Source organism: Mesoplodon bidens (genome assembly GCF_964165515.1).
Source record: "Mesoplodon bidens genome assembly, chromosome: 13".
Taxonomy (NCBI): Eukaryota; Metazoa; Chordata; class Mammalia; order Artiodactyla; family Ziphiidae; genus Mesoplodon; species Mesoplodon bidens.
In genome coordinates, this window is record NC_138169.1 from 26613319 (window position 1) to 26630511 (window position 17193).

Below are 17193 nucleotides of genomic sequence, written 5' to 3' on the forward strand. Positions count from 1 at the left end.
CACAGGGCCCGCCACGGCAGCCAATCGCCAGCCTGCACGGCGCTCCGCCCGCACTTCCATTGGGTCCGCTTGGAAAGGACCCGCCCGCAGCTTTCCAGAGCGGCGGCTGGGAGGGGACTGGAGATACGAGGAGGGTTTTGATTGGTCCACGCTTCCGAGGACTCACTAATGAGTAGCAAGGGAAGGCCGGGGCAGCGTCGAGCGGAGGCAGTGCGGACAGAGGCGAGGGCGCTCCTCCAGCGCCCGCCAGGTCCCGGGACACTCGGTTCGCCAGTTCACGAAGCCCCTTGATCCTAGACCCCCGAGCCCTCAATCATGGTCTCTCCCTCGGACCCTGGGCCCTCAGCTGCAGGGTCTTGAGGTTGCTCGACCACTAGATTATGTGGTCACAAGTGGACGCATCTCAGATACTCAGTCACCTGGTCCTTCAGTCCCTGGACCCCGGGATTAACTAATCCCCCAGTCGCTCGGTCATTGACTACTCTCTGACATTGAGTCACCTCAGTCCCTGGACCCTGGGGTTTCTGAATTCCCTGAGCCACTCATGGACCCCTTCCAGGGCTTCTCATGGCCCCCTTCCAGGGCTTCTCATGGCCCCTAGGCCACTGGGCAGCAGAGGGCAGCAGGGAGCTGTGATGTAGAGGGTAGTGGCAGGTGGTCAGCAGAAAGCCCCCGAGCTGTCTTGGGAACCTGGAGCCCTGGGAGACCAAGCAACTGGGAACCAAGCCTGGGTGACTGTGTGTCCCAGGCTTGGGACTCACTGCCTTCTCTGAGGGCTGTCAGCTCAGTCGGTATAAGGGGGGAAACTTAAACCACTGTTTATTTATTCATTCGTGGAATATTCTTACATTGATTTCACTCCAGGCCCATCAATTCAGCCCAGCCCAGGAACCGGCTCTGGGATATGTTACTCAATAGGCTGACTACCCGTGCACTTGGTGCACCAGCAAAGCAGGGAGAAAATTTTGTGTTTAATTAAATCATCCAGAATTTTGCATTCAGAAAATCCAGGGTAGAGCCATTTTAATTACAGCAATGGGTTCTTTTTTGGTTTTCATGTCTCCCTACCCCCACCCCTGGGGCCATGGGGCTTGTGGGATCTTAGTTCCCCAACCAGGGATAGAACCCAGGCCCCTGGCAGTGGAAGCACAGAGTCTTAACCACTGGACAGTCAGGGAAGTCCTGGTTTTCATGTTTAACATTGTCTTTATTTTGAATTCTATATGGGTCAAGGTGTCTTGATCTTTTCAGTGCTTAGAGTGTCTAATATGCTTATGGTAACTTCCCTGGTGGCACAGTGGTTAAGAATCCGCCTGCCAACGCAGGCGACATGGGTTCAAGCCCTGATCTGGGAAGATCCCACACGCTGAGGAGCAACTAAGTAAGTCCAGTGCACCACAACTGCTGAGCCTGCGCTCTAGAGCCCACGAGCCACAATTACTGAGCCCACATGCCACAACTACTGAAGGCCGTGCACCTAGAGCCCATGCTCTGCAACAAGAGAAGCCACCACAATGAGAAGCCCGCGCACCGCAACAAAGACTAGCCCCTGTTCGACGCAACTAGAGAAAGCCCACGTGCAGCAATGAAGACCTAATGCAGCCAAAAATAAATAAATAAATGTGTGTCTGTTAAAAAAATGCTTACAGTCTGCCCTGGATTTGGTAGACCCCGCCCTTGAGGGGCTGCCGACCCAGGGCAGGGGGGCTAGAGTACAATCTGGGTGTGTCTTCTTGGACACACCAACAAGCATCTCGAACCTCATATGCCCCAAGCAGGACTCCCTGGTCTCCCTCACACTGCTCCTCCCCGAGGCTTCCAAGTCTCAGGAACGGCACCTCCATTTACAAGTTGTTCAAGCCCCAAACCTGGGATTCATCTTTGATTCCTCTCTTTACCACACTCCTCACATCTACCCCAGAATATCTTTTTTTTTTCTTTTTTTTTTTTGTGGTATGCGGGCCTCTCACTGTTGGGGCCTCTCCCGTTGCGGAGCACAGGCTCCGGACGCGCAGGGTCAGCGGCCATGGCTCACGGGCCCAGCCGCTCCGTGGCATGTGGGATCTTCCCGGACCGGGTCATGAACCCATGTCCCCTGCATCGGCAGGCAGACGTTCAACCACTGCGCCATCAGGGAAGCCCCAGAATGTCTTGATGGATCTGACTCCAAAACAGATTGGAAAGCATCTCTCCTGCGTCCCCCGTCACCACCCTAATCCAAGCCACTCCATCTCCCCTTCAGATATCTACCACCCCTCCTAGAAGATTTCCCTGCTACTTGGGCCCCTCCAAGACATTTTCCACCCAGGAAAGTGATTTCTGTCTTAAAAAGCATAAATCAAGGCACTTCCCTGGTGGTCCAGTGATTAGGACTTTGCCTTCCAATGCAGGGGGTGCAGGTTTGATCCCTGGTCAGGGAGCTAAGATCCCACATGCCTTGGGGCTAAAAAAACAAAACATAAAACAGAAGCGATATTGTAACAAATTCAATAAAGACTTAAAAAAAAAAGTATAAATCGGATCATGCCAGGTGCCTGCTGAAAGCTGCCAACAGCTTCCCATTGCACTGGGAGCAGACAATGGTAAGGACACAGCGAGTAATCTCCCTGACAGGCAAAGAAAGGGTTCCAAGAGAAGCAGAGACCCCAGGGCTGGAGTTGGGAAGCCAACACGGCTCTCCCTGAGTCTCTGGAGCCTCATGGCTTCTCCTAGCTGTTCCTTTTTCCTGAACACCTCATGGGCAGATGCTCAGGGCCCTCCACCTGGATACCACAGTTTGTCTCCAGGTTCAGATTCTCAAGAGGGGACGTGATTGACTCAACTCAGTTCCAGGGACTGCTCAAGGTGCAGTCAGCCAAGGAGGATGGAGAGGTGTTAGTCTCCAAATACATCTGCTAATAATGCCTCCCACCCCTGTGAGCACAACCTGCTCCTCTCCCAAGTCCTGGAGTCCCTACCCGCTCCGCTTGGATCTGGGCACGCATCGTAATTGGCTTTGACCACGAGAATGCCACGGAAGTGCTGTTTGGGGACTTCCGAGCACAGGCTGCCAGAGCACTCACTGGTGGTTCTTGCTTCCTCCCTCTAGGAAGCCAGCCCCTGCCCAGACAGACCCTTGAATGGCCAGGGGCAACAGGGAGAGAGATGATGTAAGGGGAGGGGCCAGGAGGGATGTCCTAGCCTCAGCCCAGCCCCCAGCCGAAAGCAGCACTCCCACCCCAGACGCTCTGGCTACACCACTGCAGCTGAGCCCGTAGAACCTCCTCAGAATCATTACAAATGATGATTTTGTTTGAAGCCACTTAAATCTTGGGTTTGTTACATGGCAACAGATGCCTGAAACAGGAGCTAAGGGGAGCTGTCTCTAGCATCATGTGCCAGTGGTGCCCAAAGGGGCTGCTCCCACCGCAGGGCCTAAATGTGTGCCTCTGAGGCTGGGGTGGGGACATACACCCTTCTCCCTTGAGGACTGGGCAGCAGGACCTGGAAGCCAGAGGGTATTGGATGCACCAGTAGGGCCAATCAACTGTGGCCAAGTGATATGGCAGTAATGTACAAAGTGGCTGTTGTGGCCCCACATGGCGGCGGTGGTGGCAGTGGTGGCCTCGGAGGATAGGCATTAGCACCGAGCATGTGCTCTGAAGGATCCTCGTCACAAGAACTCTGTGGAAAAATGGGTCCCTGACTCCCCACCTAGGACCCTGGCCCCTCTGCCAGTCAGAGGAGCAGGTCCTCCTCCCCGAATCGCAGGGTCCTCCCTGCCTGGTTCCAGAGGAAGCTCTGTAGTTGCTGTGTCCTCACCTGTGGGCCACTGAGCACCGTCAGCCCGGGCCGAGCAGGTCTGGCCTCCACGCACCTGGCGGGCTCCAGGGGAGGCATGAGAGATCCACCAGCCTCCCCGAAATGGCGGCCTGCTCAGCGAGGCTGAGCATCTTCTCTCCACCATAGGGGCAGGGTGGGGGTGGGGGTGGAGCTGCTCCCTGGGTGAAGATGCCTGAAGGGGAACAAACAGGCTGCCCGAGGAAGGCAGAGGGGAGGAGCTGGGGGCACTGGATGGCCAGAAGCTCCAGGAGAACCTTGGACATGAGATCCTCTGAGCACAGCACCAGCCGAGCCCACAGACCCTTCAAGAGAGAGAGCTGCCTTGCCCAGGGCCTCTGCGGAAGGGGTAGTCAGTCACACGGCCAGCTGGGTCAGCCAATCCATGGCTTGACCTACCAGCAGCCCCTGGGTGACCTCAGGAGCACGAGCTGAGAAATACAAATTAGGAAGACGGGGCTTCCCTGCTGGCGCAGTGGTTGACTGTCCGCCTGCCGATGCAGCGGACACAGGTTCGTGCCCCGGTCTGGGAAGATCCCACGTGCCACAGAGCGGCTGGGCCCATGAGCCATGGCCGCTGAGCCTGTGCGTCCGGAGCCTGTGCTCCGCAACGGGAGAGGCCACAACAGTGAAAGGCCCACGTACAGAAAAAAAAAAAAAAAAAAAAAAAATTAGGAAGACAGGTAGCCGTGGGAGCATCAGGAGAGGGAGGATACGCCCTGGCAGAGGAGGAGCCCTAGGGAAGTGGGAGTGTGATGCACAGGGGCCGTGGGGGTGGGGAGCATGAGTCCTAAGAGGCTTGAAGAGGCAGGAAGGTGCAGACTGGAGTGCAGAAGAGCGAGCAGCAGAGCCCAGGAGGTCACGGGGCTCAGGGCACCGGCAGCTGCCGTGGAGGCCTGGCCCAGCTCTCCAGAGATGCTCCTCGGGGGCAGGTGGTCAGAAGGATGGCTGAGATCTCTGACAGGAAAACCGTGTTCCATCAACACAAGCTTTATTTCTCCCGTTGGCTCCCCTGAGAGGCTCAGCAGAGCTCCTCGTGGGCACCAGCTGTTCTGACCTCTGCTCGGGGCAGGATGGCTGCGAGGGCAGTGGCCCCTGGGGCGGGAGGAGTGGGGCATGGAGCACTCGGTGCACTTCAGGGGCCCCATGGGCAGTCACCATGGACCACACCTGAGCCTGCCACCGTGGCGCTGACCACGGCCTCCTCTTGAGGCTCCGGGGAGCTCTGGGGTTCGCCCTCATCTCCAAAGTCATCCTTGTCCTCTTCCTCCTCCTCCTTGTCCTCCTCCTCCTCCTCGATGCTCTGGTGGTCCTCCATGTCCATTGCCTGGTCGGACTGATGGGAGGCCACGCCGGTGTTGGCGGGGGACGGGAACAGCTTGGGCTCTGGCGGTCTGGCGGGCTCCTGCTCCGGGGCTGCCAGGCGCTCCTGTGAGGCGAGCAGCCGGGGTTCCAGGGACCTCATGTTGAGGCGGGACCCTGTGGGCTTGTCCTGGACCCTGCGGGTCCTGGCGGCCAGCTTGGATGGCGCGGTGGGTGTCCGCATGCTGCGCTGGGGGGTGCTGCGCTGGGGGGTGCTGTGCTGGGAGGTGCTGTGCTGGGAGGTGTGCCGGGAAGGGGGCCGGAATTCCCGCTGGGGTGACCGCTGGCTAAACTCGGCCTCCTCCAGCCTGCGCAGCAGGCAGCTCCAGTCGATTGTGGAGGACAGACGGATGCGCGAGCCCTTCACCTCCCTGAAGCCCAGGAAGAGGTCCAGGAGTGCCTCGGTGATGGGGAAGGAGATGAAGCCCAGCTGCCCAGTGAGGTTCTTCTCAAACCTGTACTTGCAGGCAAGCAAGGACACAGCCTGGCCCTTCAGGTAGTCAACGAGCTCCTCGTGCCAGGGGTTGGAGAGGCGGGACATGGTGGTGGACTTGGACGGGATGGAGGGCAGCGTCTTCTTCTTGGTGAACTTGTAACTGGGGCGCTGTGCAGCAGCAGGGAGGGAAAGGGAGACACGTCATCCACTCCTGCCTGCCACCCTGGGTGTCCTCCCCCCCAGAGCATCCTCCGCGTCACCCACGCGGCGCCGCGCTCAGTCCACTCAGGGTGCGGCCTCACCACATCTGCTCTGCTGGCCTGATGGAGAGCTGAGCTGGGGTCCTGCGTGCTGGCCCACCTCCCACTTACCACCCTGTTATCATGCCAGCCACACCCGTCAGGCCCGGGGCAAGGCCAGTGACATCAGTCACTGTATCAGCCAAAAGGGAGCCTGCACAACCCTCACCCAGGCCAGGGTTCAGAGGAGGGAAGCACGCCTGGGCTTTGATGGGTGAAAGCAGGGTCAGGGGCCACGCTGGGGAGCCACCAGGGTGAAGCCACCAAGTCCTCTCCGCACCCTTCCCAAGCAATTCCCTCTCGGCGGGGCAGACACACTGGTGAGTCCCGTCCTGGGCAGCAGGACCAGAGGGGGCTAGACCTCAGACACAGGGCCCTACTCTGGGCTCAGGCCACTGTCCACGAGGGACAGGACCCTCCTCACATGGGAGGGCCTCTGAGATTCACATGCAAATGTTAAATAAATACCCAGAATAAGAAATAGCCTTTATTCATCTTTGACAACACGTGGTAGTAGCTAGGCCAGGATTCCTGGTCCCCTCATCAGCTCATCCCCTACTCAGGTGGTTTTCACAAGGGCAGGGCAAGAGACCTGGACCCTGGGCACCTGCTAGTGACAGTGGCCGCTAGGTGCGGTGGCGGTAGGAGCCCTACCACTGCAAATCCATCCCTAAGAACCCTGGCCCCAACCTTGAGGAGGCCACCTCCGGATACGGCACAGCAGGAGATGGCAAGAAGCCCCTTACCATGGAGGTGTCGTGGGGTGAGAACCTGGGGAGGCAGTGGGAGGAGGACGGGAGGGAGGAGGCCAGCGGAGCTGAGACCGGGGTGGTGACATGGGTCTGTCGTGAGGGCACTTTCATCACAATCCCGGTGGCGGGCAGGGTAAGGTGCGGGCTCCACCAGGGCTGGGTCCTCTGGCTGGAGCTCAGGGGCCCAGAAGTGGGCAGGGGTAGTCGCCATACTTTGGGGTCCTGGTCAAGCCCCTCCTGCCTGGGGTGGGGTGAAGGGACTTTGGGCTCTTCTGTGGGTGTTACCTCAAGCCGGAACCTGGTGTCCACTTGGGTGCTAGACACCAGGGAGCCACCTTCCTTGGCCTTGCCGCGTCCCCTGTACTTGATGCTCTTTCTGTGCTTCATCCTGGGACTGGAGGTTGTGGTGGGCAGCAAATCGTAGGGCTCCTCCCCATCAGTGGGTGTGGCCAGCTTGGAGCTGGACTCTGGGGAGGGCTCCCATTCTGACAGGAAGAGAGGGCAGCCGTCTCGGCGGCAGGCACCACTGAGCTTGTCCACAGCCTGGTTGACCATGTCCTGCAGGGCGGGGAACAGGTGGTGCTCAGCCAGGAAGTCTAGGGTCCGATGGGGCTCTCGGAGAGCACAGTAGCCGGGCAGGTCAAAGGACCCTGGCTGGCTCAGCAAGGACTTCATCTCCTTGTTTAGCTCTAGCTTGAGGAAGATCAGCTCCCGCTCTGCTGGCCCCAGCTCTGACACTTCGGGTGTGCCTGAGCTCGAGCCCAGCAGGCCTGAGAACCAGGACAGGGGCTGCTCTAGGGTCCACTGGCTGCTGGTCTGGCTGCCCAGGGAGTCCCATGGCAGGGAGTCCCCATGGGGGCAGGACTGCCCCAGGCCTTTCTGCAGAGAGAGGAGGACTCTCAGAGGCATCCAGGGGCAGCCAAGCCAGGCCTGGCCCTGGGCTCTGGGCTGGGGTCCACCCCTGCCCCACCTGGGCCGCAGCCCCAGACCTCACCTCTCTGTTCTCCAGCTGCAGCAGCCGTTTGAGGTTCTTCTCCAGCAGGAGTCTGTCCTTCATGGGTGGCAGTGCACCCAAGCTGCGGGCACCCAGGTCGCTGTCCCAGCTATGGGAGCCCGGCCAGTTGGCCGTGAAGCTGCTGTGGGAGTCGGACGTGGAGCTGGAGCAGGATGGGTAATTGTTGGGACGCCCCATGCAGAGGCTCGGCCGGGTGCAGTGCTGGTGCACGGTACTGAGGATGGGCCGGGCCCGCGCCTGACGCCCACCCCTCGGCACCTCCATCGGGTCCTCCACCTCCACCAGCGGCACCCCAGCCTCTGTCTTTATGGTGGCCATGCGCTCAGTTGCCTCCTCCACCACTGTCTGCAGGCTGTCCAGCACCTGACCCTCGACAAGGAAATCCAGGAAGCTCCTAAAGGGTCGAGGGCCCTTGGGGTTTCGGCGGTGGCTGCAGAGCCCTGAACTGCCTGAGAGGCCATGCGTCGAAGTGGGGTGTGGTGTGTGGCCCAGCTTGGAGGCTTGCCCCATTTCCGGGAACAGTGACTTCTTAGGTGGCTGGACCTGAGCAAACAGGCATATCACAGTGGGCAGTAATGCCCCATGGGGGGAGGGGTCCCCTGGGGTCCTCCTAGGGCACCAGGAACTGGGTGGGAAGTGGGCAGTGGAAGAAACTGTTTTTTCTTTTTTTTTGGCCGTGTCACGCAGCATGCAGGATCTTAGTTCCCCAACCAGGGATTGAACCCGTGCCCCCTGCAGTGGAAGCATGGAGTCTTAACAACTGGACTGCCAGGGAAGACCCAGGAACTAGGTTTTGGAGCCAGGCAGCCCTGGATTTGGACCCTGGCTCTGTCAGCTTCAGGCCATGTGACTGTGGGCACAAAGGCCCCTCTTGAGGTCCAACTTCCTCTCTTGTAAAGTGGGGATCTCTTCAGGGTTGCCCTGAAGCTTCCCTGACACATACATTTCACATACCAAAGACCTGGCTGGGGAGTCTGAAAGTCCACTTCTGTCCTCATCCAGGACATGAATCACAAAACCCCTTGAGCCCCGTCCCCACTGCTGGTCCGTACAGACTACCTGTGGTCCTGAGCCCTGTGTGCCCCATGGCTGCTTCTGCCCCTCGAGCCGTAGGCCCCGAGTAGACTCTATGCTCCCACTCTGGGGTTCTAGTCCACCATGCCCCTCCCAGTCCGAGATCAGGGGACACAGGGAATGAGACGGAGACCGAGGTGACTAGGTAGGGCCCAGCAGGGGTAACTAGGAGTGGTCAAGGCAACAGGTCACTAAGAGGTCCAGAGAGGACATCAGTAGGAAGTGAGAAAGGGGGCTGTGATGTGGGCGCCAGAACTGGTGAGGAACATGTTGGAGGCTCAGAGTTGGGCCCTGCTGGGCACACTTACCCGGGCCATGTAGGTGGTGTGGCCAGCCTCGTCGTCCGCCAAGTATCCCGAATGGTGGCGACAGCTGGTCATGGTGCAAGTGGCTGGGCCCACTGCCCTCTTCCTCTCTCGTTGGTTCCGCGATGCAGCCGCAGATTCCTCTCTGAACCGGTCGGGGAGATGGTGTGAGGGTGCCCCCAGCCCTCTGTGGGTCTGCATCTCCCTCCGTCCGTGGGCCGCTGGTCAATGGCTCCCCACACCCCACGTCCTTCACATGTCAGGCCGGTCCTCTGCTCGGAGCCCCGTGGGCGTCTCAGCACCGTCTGTGTCCAGAGTAGTCGGGGCTGGGGCCCCCGAGGGACTGCGCATCCAGTCTCCGTCCATCTCTGGGCCCAGTGCGTCCGCCCTCCGTCCTCCCGGCGCTGGTGCCCCGGCCCCGGGCCACCCGGCCCCGGGAGACCTGCTCACCAAGTCCGCGCCCACTGGGCACACGCTCCGGTGCGGTCAGCACTGGGATCTTGGCGTCCGCGCCGCTCGAGGCCTCTGGCGGGCCTGCTCATTTGCACGCCGCGTCCTGACTGGCTCGCGCCGCGCCGTTCGCCGCCCGCTCCCGCGGCACAATAGTTGGGGCGGGGCCCACGCGGCTCCTCCCCCACTTTGACGCTTTTGCCCCGCCCATATTCGCAGAGGGCGCGGGAGGACGTCGCTGCTGCTGACCGCCTCGGTCCGGCCTGGAGGGGAGCCTAAGGGACAAAGCCACGGCCTCTCCCGGTGACACAAGCACCTTCCTCGGCTCCCCTCTTGGTCGCTGAGTTGCCCTTGGCTCCTGCTCGCGGACTGCTCCTTTCCAGGGTCCTCCCCTCGCCCAGTGTGGACACCCCAGGGTCTGTCCCCAGCGCAGTGGGAGGAGTCCCGGCTCTAAGTCACAGACGAGCTTCAACTCCTAGCTTTGCTCTTTCCTGCCGGTGTGACTCACCTTCTTTAATCACCTGCTCCTTCTCTGTAAGTGGAGCTGAGCGTCCTTCCACATGGGCTTGGAAAGTACATCAAATCTTCCTACAACACACCCACACCCTAATAAGACCCTGTAAATCTTTACCTCCTCTCCCTCCTTTCCCTCTCTGCCCCGGAGGCCTTCCTAATGCAACACCCCCCCCCAGTTGTCACCTCTTCAGAGAAGCCTTCCCAGACGGCCCGTCCCCGCAACAGAATTACAACACACCCCATCGCAGACTCTGCCACACCTTGTTGTTACTTGACTGTCAGATCGCACTCCTTGGAGATAGGAACTGCAGCGCTCACCCCTAACCTATGATCTTTCTAATACCAGTAGGTGCTCAATAAATGTGAATTTCCTTCTTCCAGTAGCGGACCCTCAGGGCCTCTGGCCTTTCCAGGACCAGCTTCCCAGTGGCTGAGATCCCACACTTTAATCACCACTATTGAACACAATAGTCCTTATGCCAAAAACTTGGTGAAGGGCTCTTTGAGGCCTCCAATTCTTACAACGTCCCCACGGAGGTGGGTATTATCTGTTATTTTCCAGTTCGGCTCTGTCCTCTTGGCCCCTGACCTGGGGGCCATCAGGGTGTAGAGGAGCCGAGCAGACCAGAGGCAGGCCAGAGCTCCGGAGTCAGTCCCAGCTCCACTGCTCCTCACGCAGGGCAAGACACTGCCCCTCCCAACTCAGTTTCCTCATCTGTAAAACAGGAATGACATGACCAACCTCATAGGCTGGATACAAATACTGCACTTTCCACTGGGAAAATCAAGACAGCCACATCACAATGAAAACCCTGGCCGTCAACCGTGGTGATTATTTGTAAAGTCATTGGTAAGGAAAGCTTTTCTAGATCACAGAGGAAAAAAAGAGGTCATGAGTGTAAAAGTTGTAGCCTGGCACAGAGCTCAAGAGATGGAAGCTGGGACTCATGCTTTCTGAAACAAAGCCATTGGTGTACATGCTTTCTTTCATGTTCTTATTGTTCAGAGCTTTTACAAATCAGGAAGAAGCCTCATCTTCGAAAATCAGCAAAAGACAAATAGGCAATTTGAAAAAGAAGAAATACAAATAGCTAATAAAAACATGAAAAAGTTCAGTCACTATCAAAAAAATGAAACACTACAAGAATGAGATAACACTGATGTGTTCATTGTCTTCTCAAAACAACACAAAAAAGTTTGTGGTGAAGGAGCAGAAAACTTGGGTGTATTTATTTGCTTAGAGAAAATACCGGGAGACAGTACCCAGAAAGTGAACGGTGGTGATCTTGGGGGAGGGTAAGAGATTTTTTTTTCTTCAGGTTTATTTTTCCGTTTTTCATATTAAACATTTCTGCAGTCACTGTAAGTTTCGCTTACCAGGCCGCGGTCCGGGTGGGGCGGGGCACTTTGGGTGGCTGGCGGTTGCAGGGATCCCGGGAACCAGCAGGTGGCGAGAACAAAGGCTAAAGCGCGGGCGCGCCGGGCGCGTGCGTCGGGGCGGGGCCTCGGGCCGCGTCTGGGGCGGGGCCTGGACTGTCCGGCCCTAGCCCCACGGGCCCGAACAGCTGGTGGAGGGACCATGGCCTGGCCCCGTGTGCGGCTGGTGGTCACGGCAGATGACTTTGGTTACTGCCCGCGGCGCGACGAGGGCATCGTAGAAGCCTTCCTGGCGGGGGCTGTGACCAGCGTGTCCCTGCTGGTCAACGGCGCGGCCGCCGAGAGCGCGGCTGAGCTGGCCCACAGGTGAGCAGCGGCCCCCTGCAGGGTCCGGGCGGGCTTGGGGCCGCCGCCCCGCGCCTCCGATGCTCCCGCTCGCGCTCCGCCCTCAGGCACCGAATCCCCACGGGCCTCCACGCCAACCTATCCGAGGGCCGCCCCGTGGGCCCGGCCCGCCACGGCGCCTCGTCGCTGCTCGGCCCCGAAGGCTTCTTCCTCGGCAAGATGGGATTCCGGGAGGCGGTGGCCGCCGGAGAGGTGGTTTTGCCCCAGGTGCGGAGGTGCGGCTTCAGTAAGATGCTCGCGGTGACTCCCCCAAAGCTCCGCCCCGAGGGTACCGTGCGCAGAATTGGGCTCTGGATGCCTTCCTGGTTCAAACACAGGGGCGATCACAGGGGACCACATGGACGGGGTCCTTCTGGGTAGCTGCTTCCGGACGTGCTATGTGCCAATCACCTTCTTACTTCAGGTTCGAGGAGAGCTGGAGGCCCAGCTGAGCCGTTTCCGGGAATTACTGGGCAGGGACCCTACTCACGTGGACGGGCACCAGCACGTGCACGTGCTCCCAGGTGCGTGGGTTGGTGCTCCCAGGCTGGGGTCGGGGGGGTGCTGCACGAGCCTCTCCCTGACTCTGCCCCGCCCGCAGGAGTGTGCCAGGTGTTCGCTGAGGCGCTGCAGGCCTGCGGGGTGCGCTTCACTAGGCTGCCGATGGAGCGCGGGGTGGGCGGCTGCAATTGGCTCGAGGCCCCAGCGCGCGCCTTCGCCTGCGCCGTGGAGCAAGACGCCCGCGCCGCCATGGGCCCCTTTGCCCGCCACGGCCTGCGGTAAGGCCCCCTGCCCCCTGCCAGGCCCAGGTCCCAGTGTGTCCAGCTGGCTGTTCACCTTGGCCAGCTGTGTCCGTTTCTCATCCTCGACTGGTGGTGTCCCCACCCCAGATCCGTCCCGCCCCCGGCCTACCCCTGCCCTACCCCTGCCCATTGCGGCCGTGCAGTCCTGCCGCTGATGCCCCGGCATCTACAGGTGGACCGATGTCTTCGTGGGCCTGAGCACCTGCGGCCGGCACATGTCCGCTCACCACGTGTCAGGGGCACTGGCTAGGGCCCTGGAGGGTATACCCACTGGACGCGCAGTGACAGCCGAGCTGATGGCACACCCCGGCTATCCGAGTGTGCCTCCGGTTGGGGGCAGCGGTGAGGGTCCTGATGCCTTTTCCTGCTCCTGGGAGCGCCTGCACGAGCTGCGTGTCCTCACGGCACCGGTGCTGTGGGCTCAGCTTGCCCAGGACGGCGTGCAGCTCTGCGCCCTCCACGAGCTAGACTCCAAGAGGCCCGGAGAGGGGACCCCCAGTGAAGCCACTCTGGAAACCTTTCTGGAGCCCTCCCCACTGTGACCCTGGCAGACAGCCAAGCATTAACATCCCTTGGTGCCCAGGAAGGGAACTGGGTCCCAGAGCAGGCTGTGACTTCCTGGGCTGGATGCTGCCACCTCTGTGCCCAGGTCCTCATGGTTCAGAGTGGCAGCAGAGCTTCTGCAAGCCCTCTGGCTGCTGGTGGCAGCTGTGACCTCTGGGCCTGGGGCCTGCCAAGCATTGGGTGGGGGTGGGGGGGCATCACAGTGCTGTGTAAGCATCTTCCTTGTTTGGGTGCACAGGGCAGAGATGGCTGTATTAATAAAGTAACGTGTCCTGTAAACTTGGGTGTTTATAGACTGTGCCCGGGAAACCTTCCCAGACACAAGAAGGACACGAAACTCCTTCAGGGCCCACCGAGGTCACTGTTCCAAAGATCTGCAGTGCCTCCACCTTTGCCGCTGCTCATGCTTAGGCTCTCTTCATTCTTTTCTTTTGGTGGGGGTGGGTAGGAGGAGGGGAGTGAGGGGTTGGAAGAATGTCTCACTAGGCTACTTTTTGGGAGGCATATTATAATCTCAATTTTGACTTTAAAGACATCACCTGTTTGAAGTAAGCAGCCCTTTGCCATCCTAGGGGATGGGTCTGAGGAGGTCCTGCAAACTTGCAGGAGTGTGTTTACGTTTTTCCAGGAGGGATGGTCTTCTACAGAAATGGCACCCCTGGTGATGTGTAGATGCCCTGTGACCGGGGCTCCTGTGGCCTGGATCAAGGCGATGCCAGGAGCAGATGGAAACCCATGTGGTCCTTCTTGTCTCATGTAATCTCACATCGTAGTGCCTGTGTGCAGGCACCGGTGCCCCCATTTTGCAGACCTAGAGATGGGAGCAGGGGAGCAGAGCTGTGAGGCTGCCTGTTCATTTACTCCACATGCCCTGGGCCTTAGTCTGTACCAAGCATGGAACCAGGCCCAAAAGAGTTCTGCACTTTCTAAAGGGGTGAGGGTAGGGCCCCATCCCCTTGACTGGTGGCTTCAGCCCCCTCTTTCTGGCTCCATCCTCTACCCCTACCCTTCCTCTGACCTTGACTTCTCTAGCCGCAGGCCCTTTCCTCCCCCATTTCATCCAGAGCTGTGAACTGGAATGGCTGTGAGTGTGGCCCTGGCCTCCTCGCCCCGGCCCGCTGGGGTCTGGCCATGCTCCCACAGGCTGCTGGCTGGAGCTGGGCAGCAAGCACAGAGGCACCTCCCCCAGGTGGGTCTGTTGTTCTGAGAGGAGGGGCTGGCTGTATGGCTCTGGGGCCCAGGAGAGAGGTGTGGGTGACAAGGGAGAGACTAGGGGGGTCTGCACAGATGCTGGAGGAAGCTGTGGGAGTGGCCACTGTCACCCAGGGAGCCAGAGAGGGAGCAGCAGAGATGAGGGCCCAGACCAGCCCTAGGCCATGGGCACTGAAGAACAGAGAGAAGGGGACAAGAAGGCAGAAGGCCCATTTCGAGGCTGGCCACTGGCATCCCACCAGGGAGATGGGGTATTTTTCACATAAAACCTGCTGTGCCCAGGACGGCCCAGGCTAGGGGTTTACTGTTAGCCACCAATTCATCAGGCACGGAGGATCTGCTCCATGCCAGGCTGGGGCTGGGAGCTGGGACACAGCCTGCAAGGAGCTCACAGTCTGGTACACACACGGGGGCAGTCGTGTGACCGGGCTGCAGTGGGGGGTGGGAATACACAGCAAAGCATGGGGACAAAGCCTCTGTGATGTTGAGACTTCCACTCTGGTGACAGCCTGCACGGCACCCCCAGGAGACCAGGCTGCCAGCACCCAGGAAACAGCCGTCTACCAAGTGTGGCCTGGGCCAGGCACTGTGCTGTGCAAGAACCGACCTTCAGCTCTGCTCCTGGGGCAGGTGTGCCGTTCCCCCTCGTGCATGAGGGAAGCAGGCGAGGAGGAGCCAGTGCAGACCGGCAGAAGGACTGAGGCTCAGGTGCAGCCCTGCAGGGTGCGGCACGGACATGCTGCCAAGGGAAGACAGCGAGAGCAGGGCTGAGGCCACCCCCTGTGGACTTGGCACTGGGAAGTCCAGGGCCCTGGCCAGAGGAGCCCCAGGGGGCAGGAGGGCGCCAGAAGCCAGGCCAAGGTGATGCAGTCATTGCGTATCTCGAGCTGAACAATGAACAGAGTGAGGAAGGCGAGAGGACGGTGGCCACCGAGTGGAGGGAGTTGAGAGGGTCTCACAGGCTTTGGGGAGGGTCTGAGGCTGTGTCTGGGCTCAAAGGGAGCCAGTCGTGGGAGGCGAGGGCACTGGAACCAGGCTGTAACAGCACAGGCCAGGGGCCCTTGACCGAGTCACTTTCCTCCTCTGTGAAAACAGGGTAATGGTGCCCGCGGGTCTGTCCTGAGAGGACAGCGCTAGGACGAGCAGAGTCCCCACTGATGATCAAGGAAGGCCCCCAGCCTCCTTGCTTTCTGGTGCCCCAGAAACTTGCCCCAGGAAATTCCCTCTTGGACTACAGACCTAGCTGTCAGGGTCTCAGCTGGTGTCAGACTCCAAGCAGGGGACTCAGCTGACAATAAGTGTCAGGGCCTTAGCTGGCCTGGTGCTGAGTCAGCACTAGGGCTGCAGTCACAGAAGGTGGGTTTGGGCTGGAGCTATTCAAGGAGGTGGCCCAGCCCCTCCCTTGGGCACACCCTCACCAGCTCCCTGACCTTCTTCCAGACAGCACCCTCCTCCGGGCCCCAGTCTGCTCCTCCATTAAATGTGGCTGAGGTGACACGTATACAGAGGTCACTCTCCCCTCCCCAGACACCTGAGGGTGTCTCTGCAGCCCTTTCTGCTTCCCTCAGCATGGCCAGGACACCTCTGTGCACCTCTCCTGGAGGCCAGGCGTGGGGAGAAAGCCAGAAGAACTTGCCCAAGACCCCAGGCCACTGGCACTGCCCACCCCCAGTAAAGAAGAGACCCACACGACCAGACGAGTGTCCGAGACCATTTTTATTAAGGGCAGCAGAGTAGATCGCAGCATCTTAGAAAGCCTAGTCCCCGCCATAGGGGGAGGGGCGGGGGGACCGGGCAGGAGCGTGAATTCCCACGGGGCCCATCGGAGGTGTGGTGATCACAGCCCCCCCCTGCTCTGGGGGATCCAGCTGTCTGGCCCCGGAGCAAGGCGCCTACTGGCACGCTTCATGCCTGCCCGAGGGCTCGGGGAGTGCCCGCTGGTGGAGCAGGAGCCCAGCTGGAGGGAGGGACCGCCCACCACCCCCCTCTCTCGGAGGCCAGGCCCCTGCTGATGGGTGAACCCCGGCTGTGATGCCAGGGGATGCAAGTCCCTGAGGGTCCGCCGGCTTCGACCATGGTGGACGTCCTCCTGGTGGTGAGCAGAGAAGGGAGGGGGCGATGGGCGGGCAGAGCTACGCTGGTAGAAATACGAAGCAATGGGACAGTTTCCAGGAATGGCAATATTTCTGGATTCAGAGAAGCGACGAGAACAAATGGTGACTTATCTGGATAGCTTCTGACAGAATTTGGCATTTTATTACAAATCTGTGTGTGAGTGAAATAAAGTCCATCATCGCCTTTCTGCTAATGAAGAGACAGATGTGGATGTGCTGGCCGGTGCCCTCACCAGCCCGGGCGCACGGGAGGCTCCAGAACGTGACTCTTGCGTACCTGGGACTAAAGAAGTTGCGTTCATGAGACCCGCTGCAGGCTGCACGTATGCGGCCTCACCCACCATCACCCCACCTCTGCACACAAGCCACCTCAGGTCTGCAAGCCTGGAAAGACCTCAAATTATAGAACTGAAATTAAAACAGAAAGCCAAGGTTAAGTCATCTTCCCCATAGGATCTAGCCCCTGGAGCGCCCAGAAGCGAAGCCACCAGTGGCAGAAGTGGAAGTGGTGACACACAGTGCTTGGACCACTAGCTTCCCCTGGGTGTCAGTGACAAGGACTCTTCTACTTCAGGGACAGTCCCACTTGCTTTGAAAAGACATTAACATTCAAATCCTTACAAGTTCATCTGATGATAAATTCTAAGGTCAATTTTTATTTCTACAAAAAAAAGGCAGTCAAAACAATATAAAACATGTAAAGGATATTAC

The 17193-nt window shown here is 59.4% G+C and overlaps 2 protein-coding genes across 2 annotated transcripts; one reads left to right on the forward strand and one right to left on the reverse strand.

Moving 5' to 3' along the window:
* Positions 1-165: 165 nt before the first annotated feature.
* CCDC116 (coiled-coil domain containing 116) lies at positions 166-9835 on the reverse strand (the record flags this gene model as incomplete). Its single annotated transcript, XM_081252124.1, is given in 7 exon segments — positions 166-293; positions 3857-3994; positions 4107-4157; positions 4990-5785; positions 6954-7640; positions 7642-8226; positions 9066-9835. Coding segments are annotated over 7 exon segments (2583 nt in total). The 5' UTR covers positions 9264-9835.
* A 1727-nt stretch (positions 9836-11562) lies between these two features.
* On the forward strand, positions 11563-13421 carry YDJC (YdjC chitooligosaccharide deacetylase homolog). The gene is made up of 5 exons (XM_081252954.1): positions 11563-11771; positions 11858-12017; positions 12214-12313; positions 12391-12568; positions 12765-13421. Exons 1-5 carry the CDS (start codon positions 11608-11610, stop codon positions 13132-13134), a joined length of 972 nt encoding a protein of 323 aa, XP_081109080.1. The 5' UTR covers positions 11563-11607; the 3' UTR covers positions 13135-13421.
* The last annotated feature ends 3772 nt before the right edge of the window (positions 13422-17193 follow it).

Excerpts from the sequence above, each read along its gene's own strand:
- YDJC (XM_081252954.1), top strand. The coding sequence starts at position 11,608 with ATGGCCTGGCCCCGTGTGCGGCTGGTGGTCACGGCAGATGACTTTGGT. Across the intron at positions 12,314-12,390 it reads GCACGTGCACGTGCTCCCAG|GAGTGTGCCAGGTGTTCGCT; the intron begins GTGCGTGGGTTG and ends CCCCGCCCGCAG. Across the intron at positions 12,569-12,764 it reads TTTGCCCGCCACGGCCTGCG|GTGGACCGATGTCTTCGTGG; the intron begins GTAAGGCCCCCT and ends CGGCATCTACAG.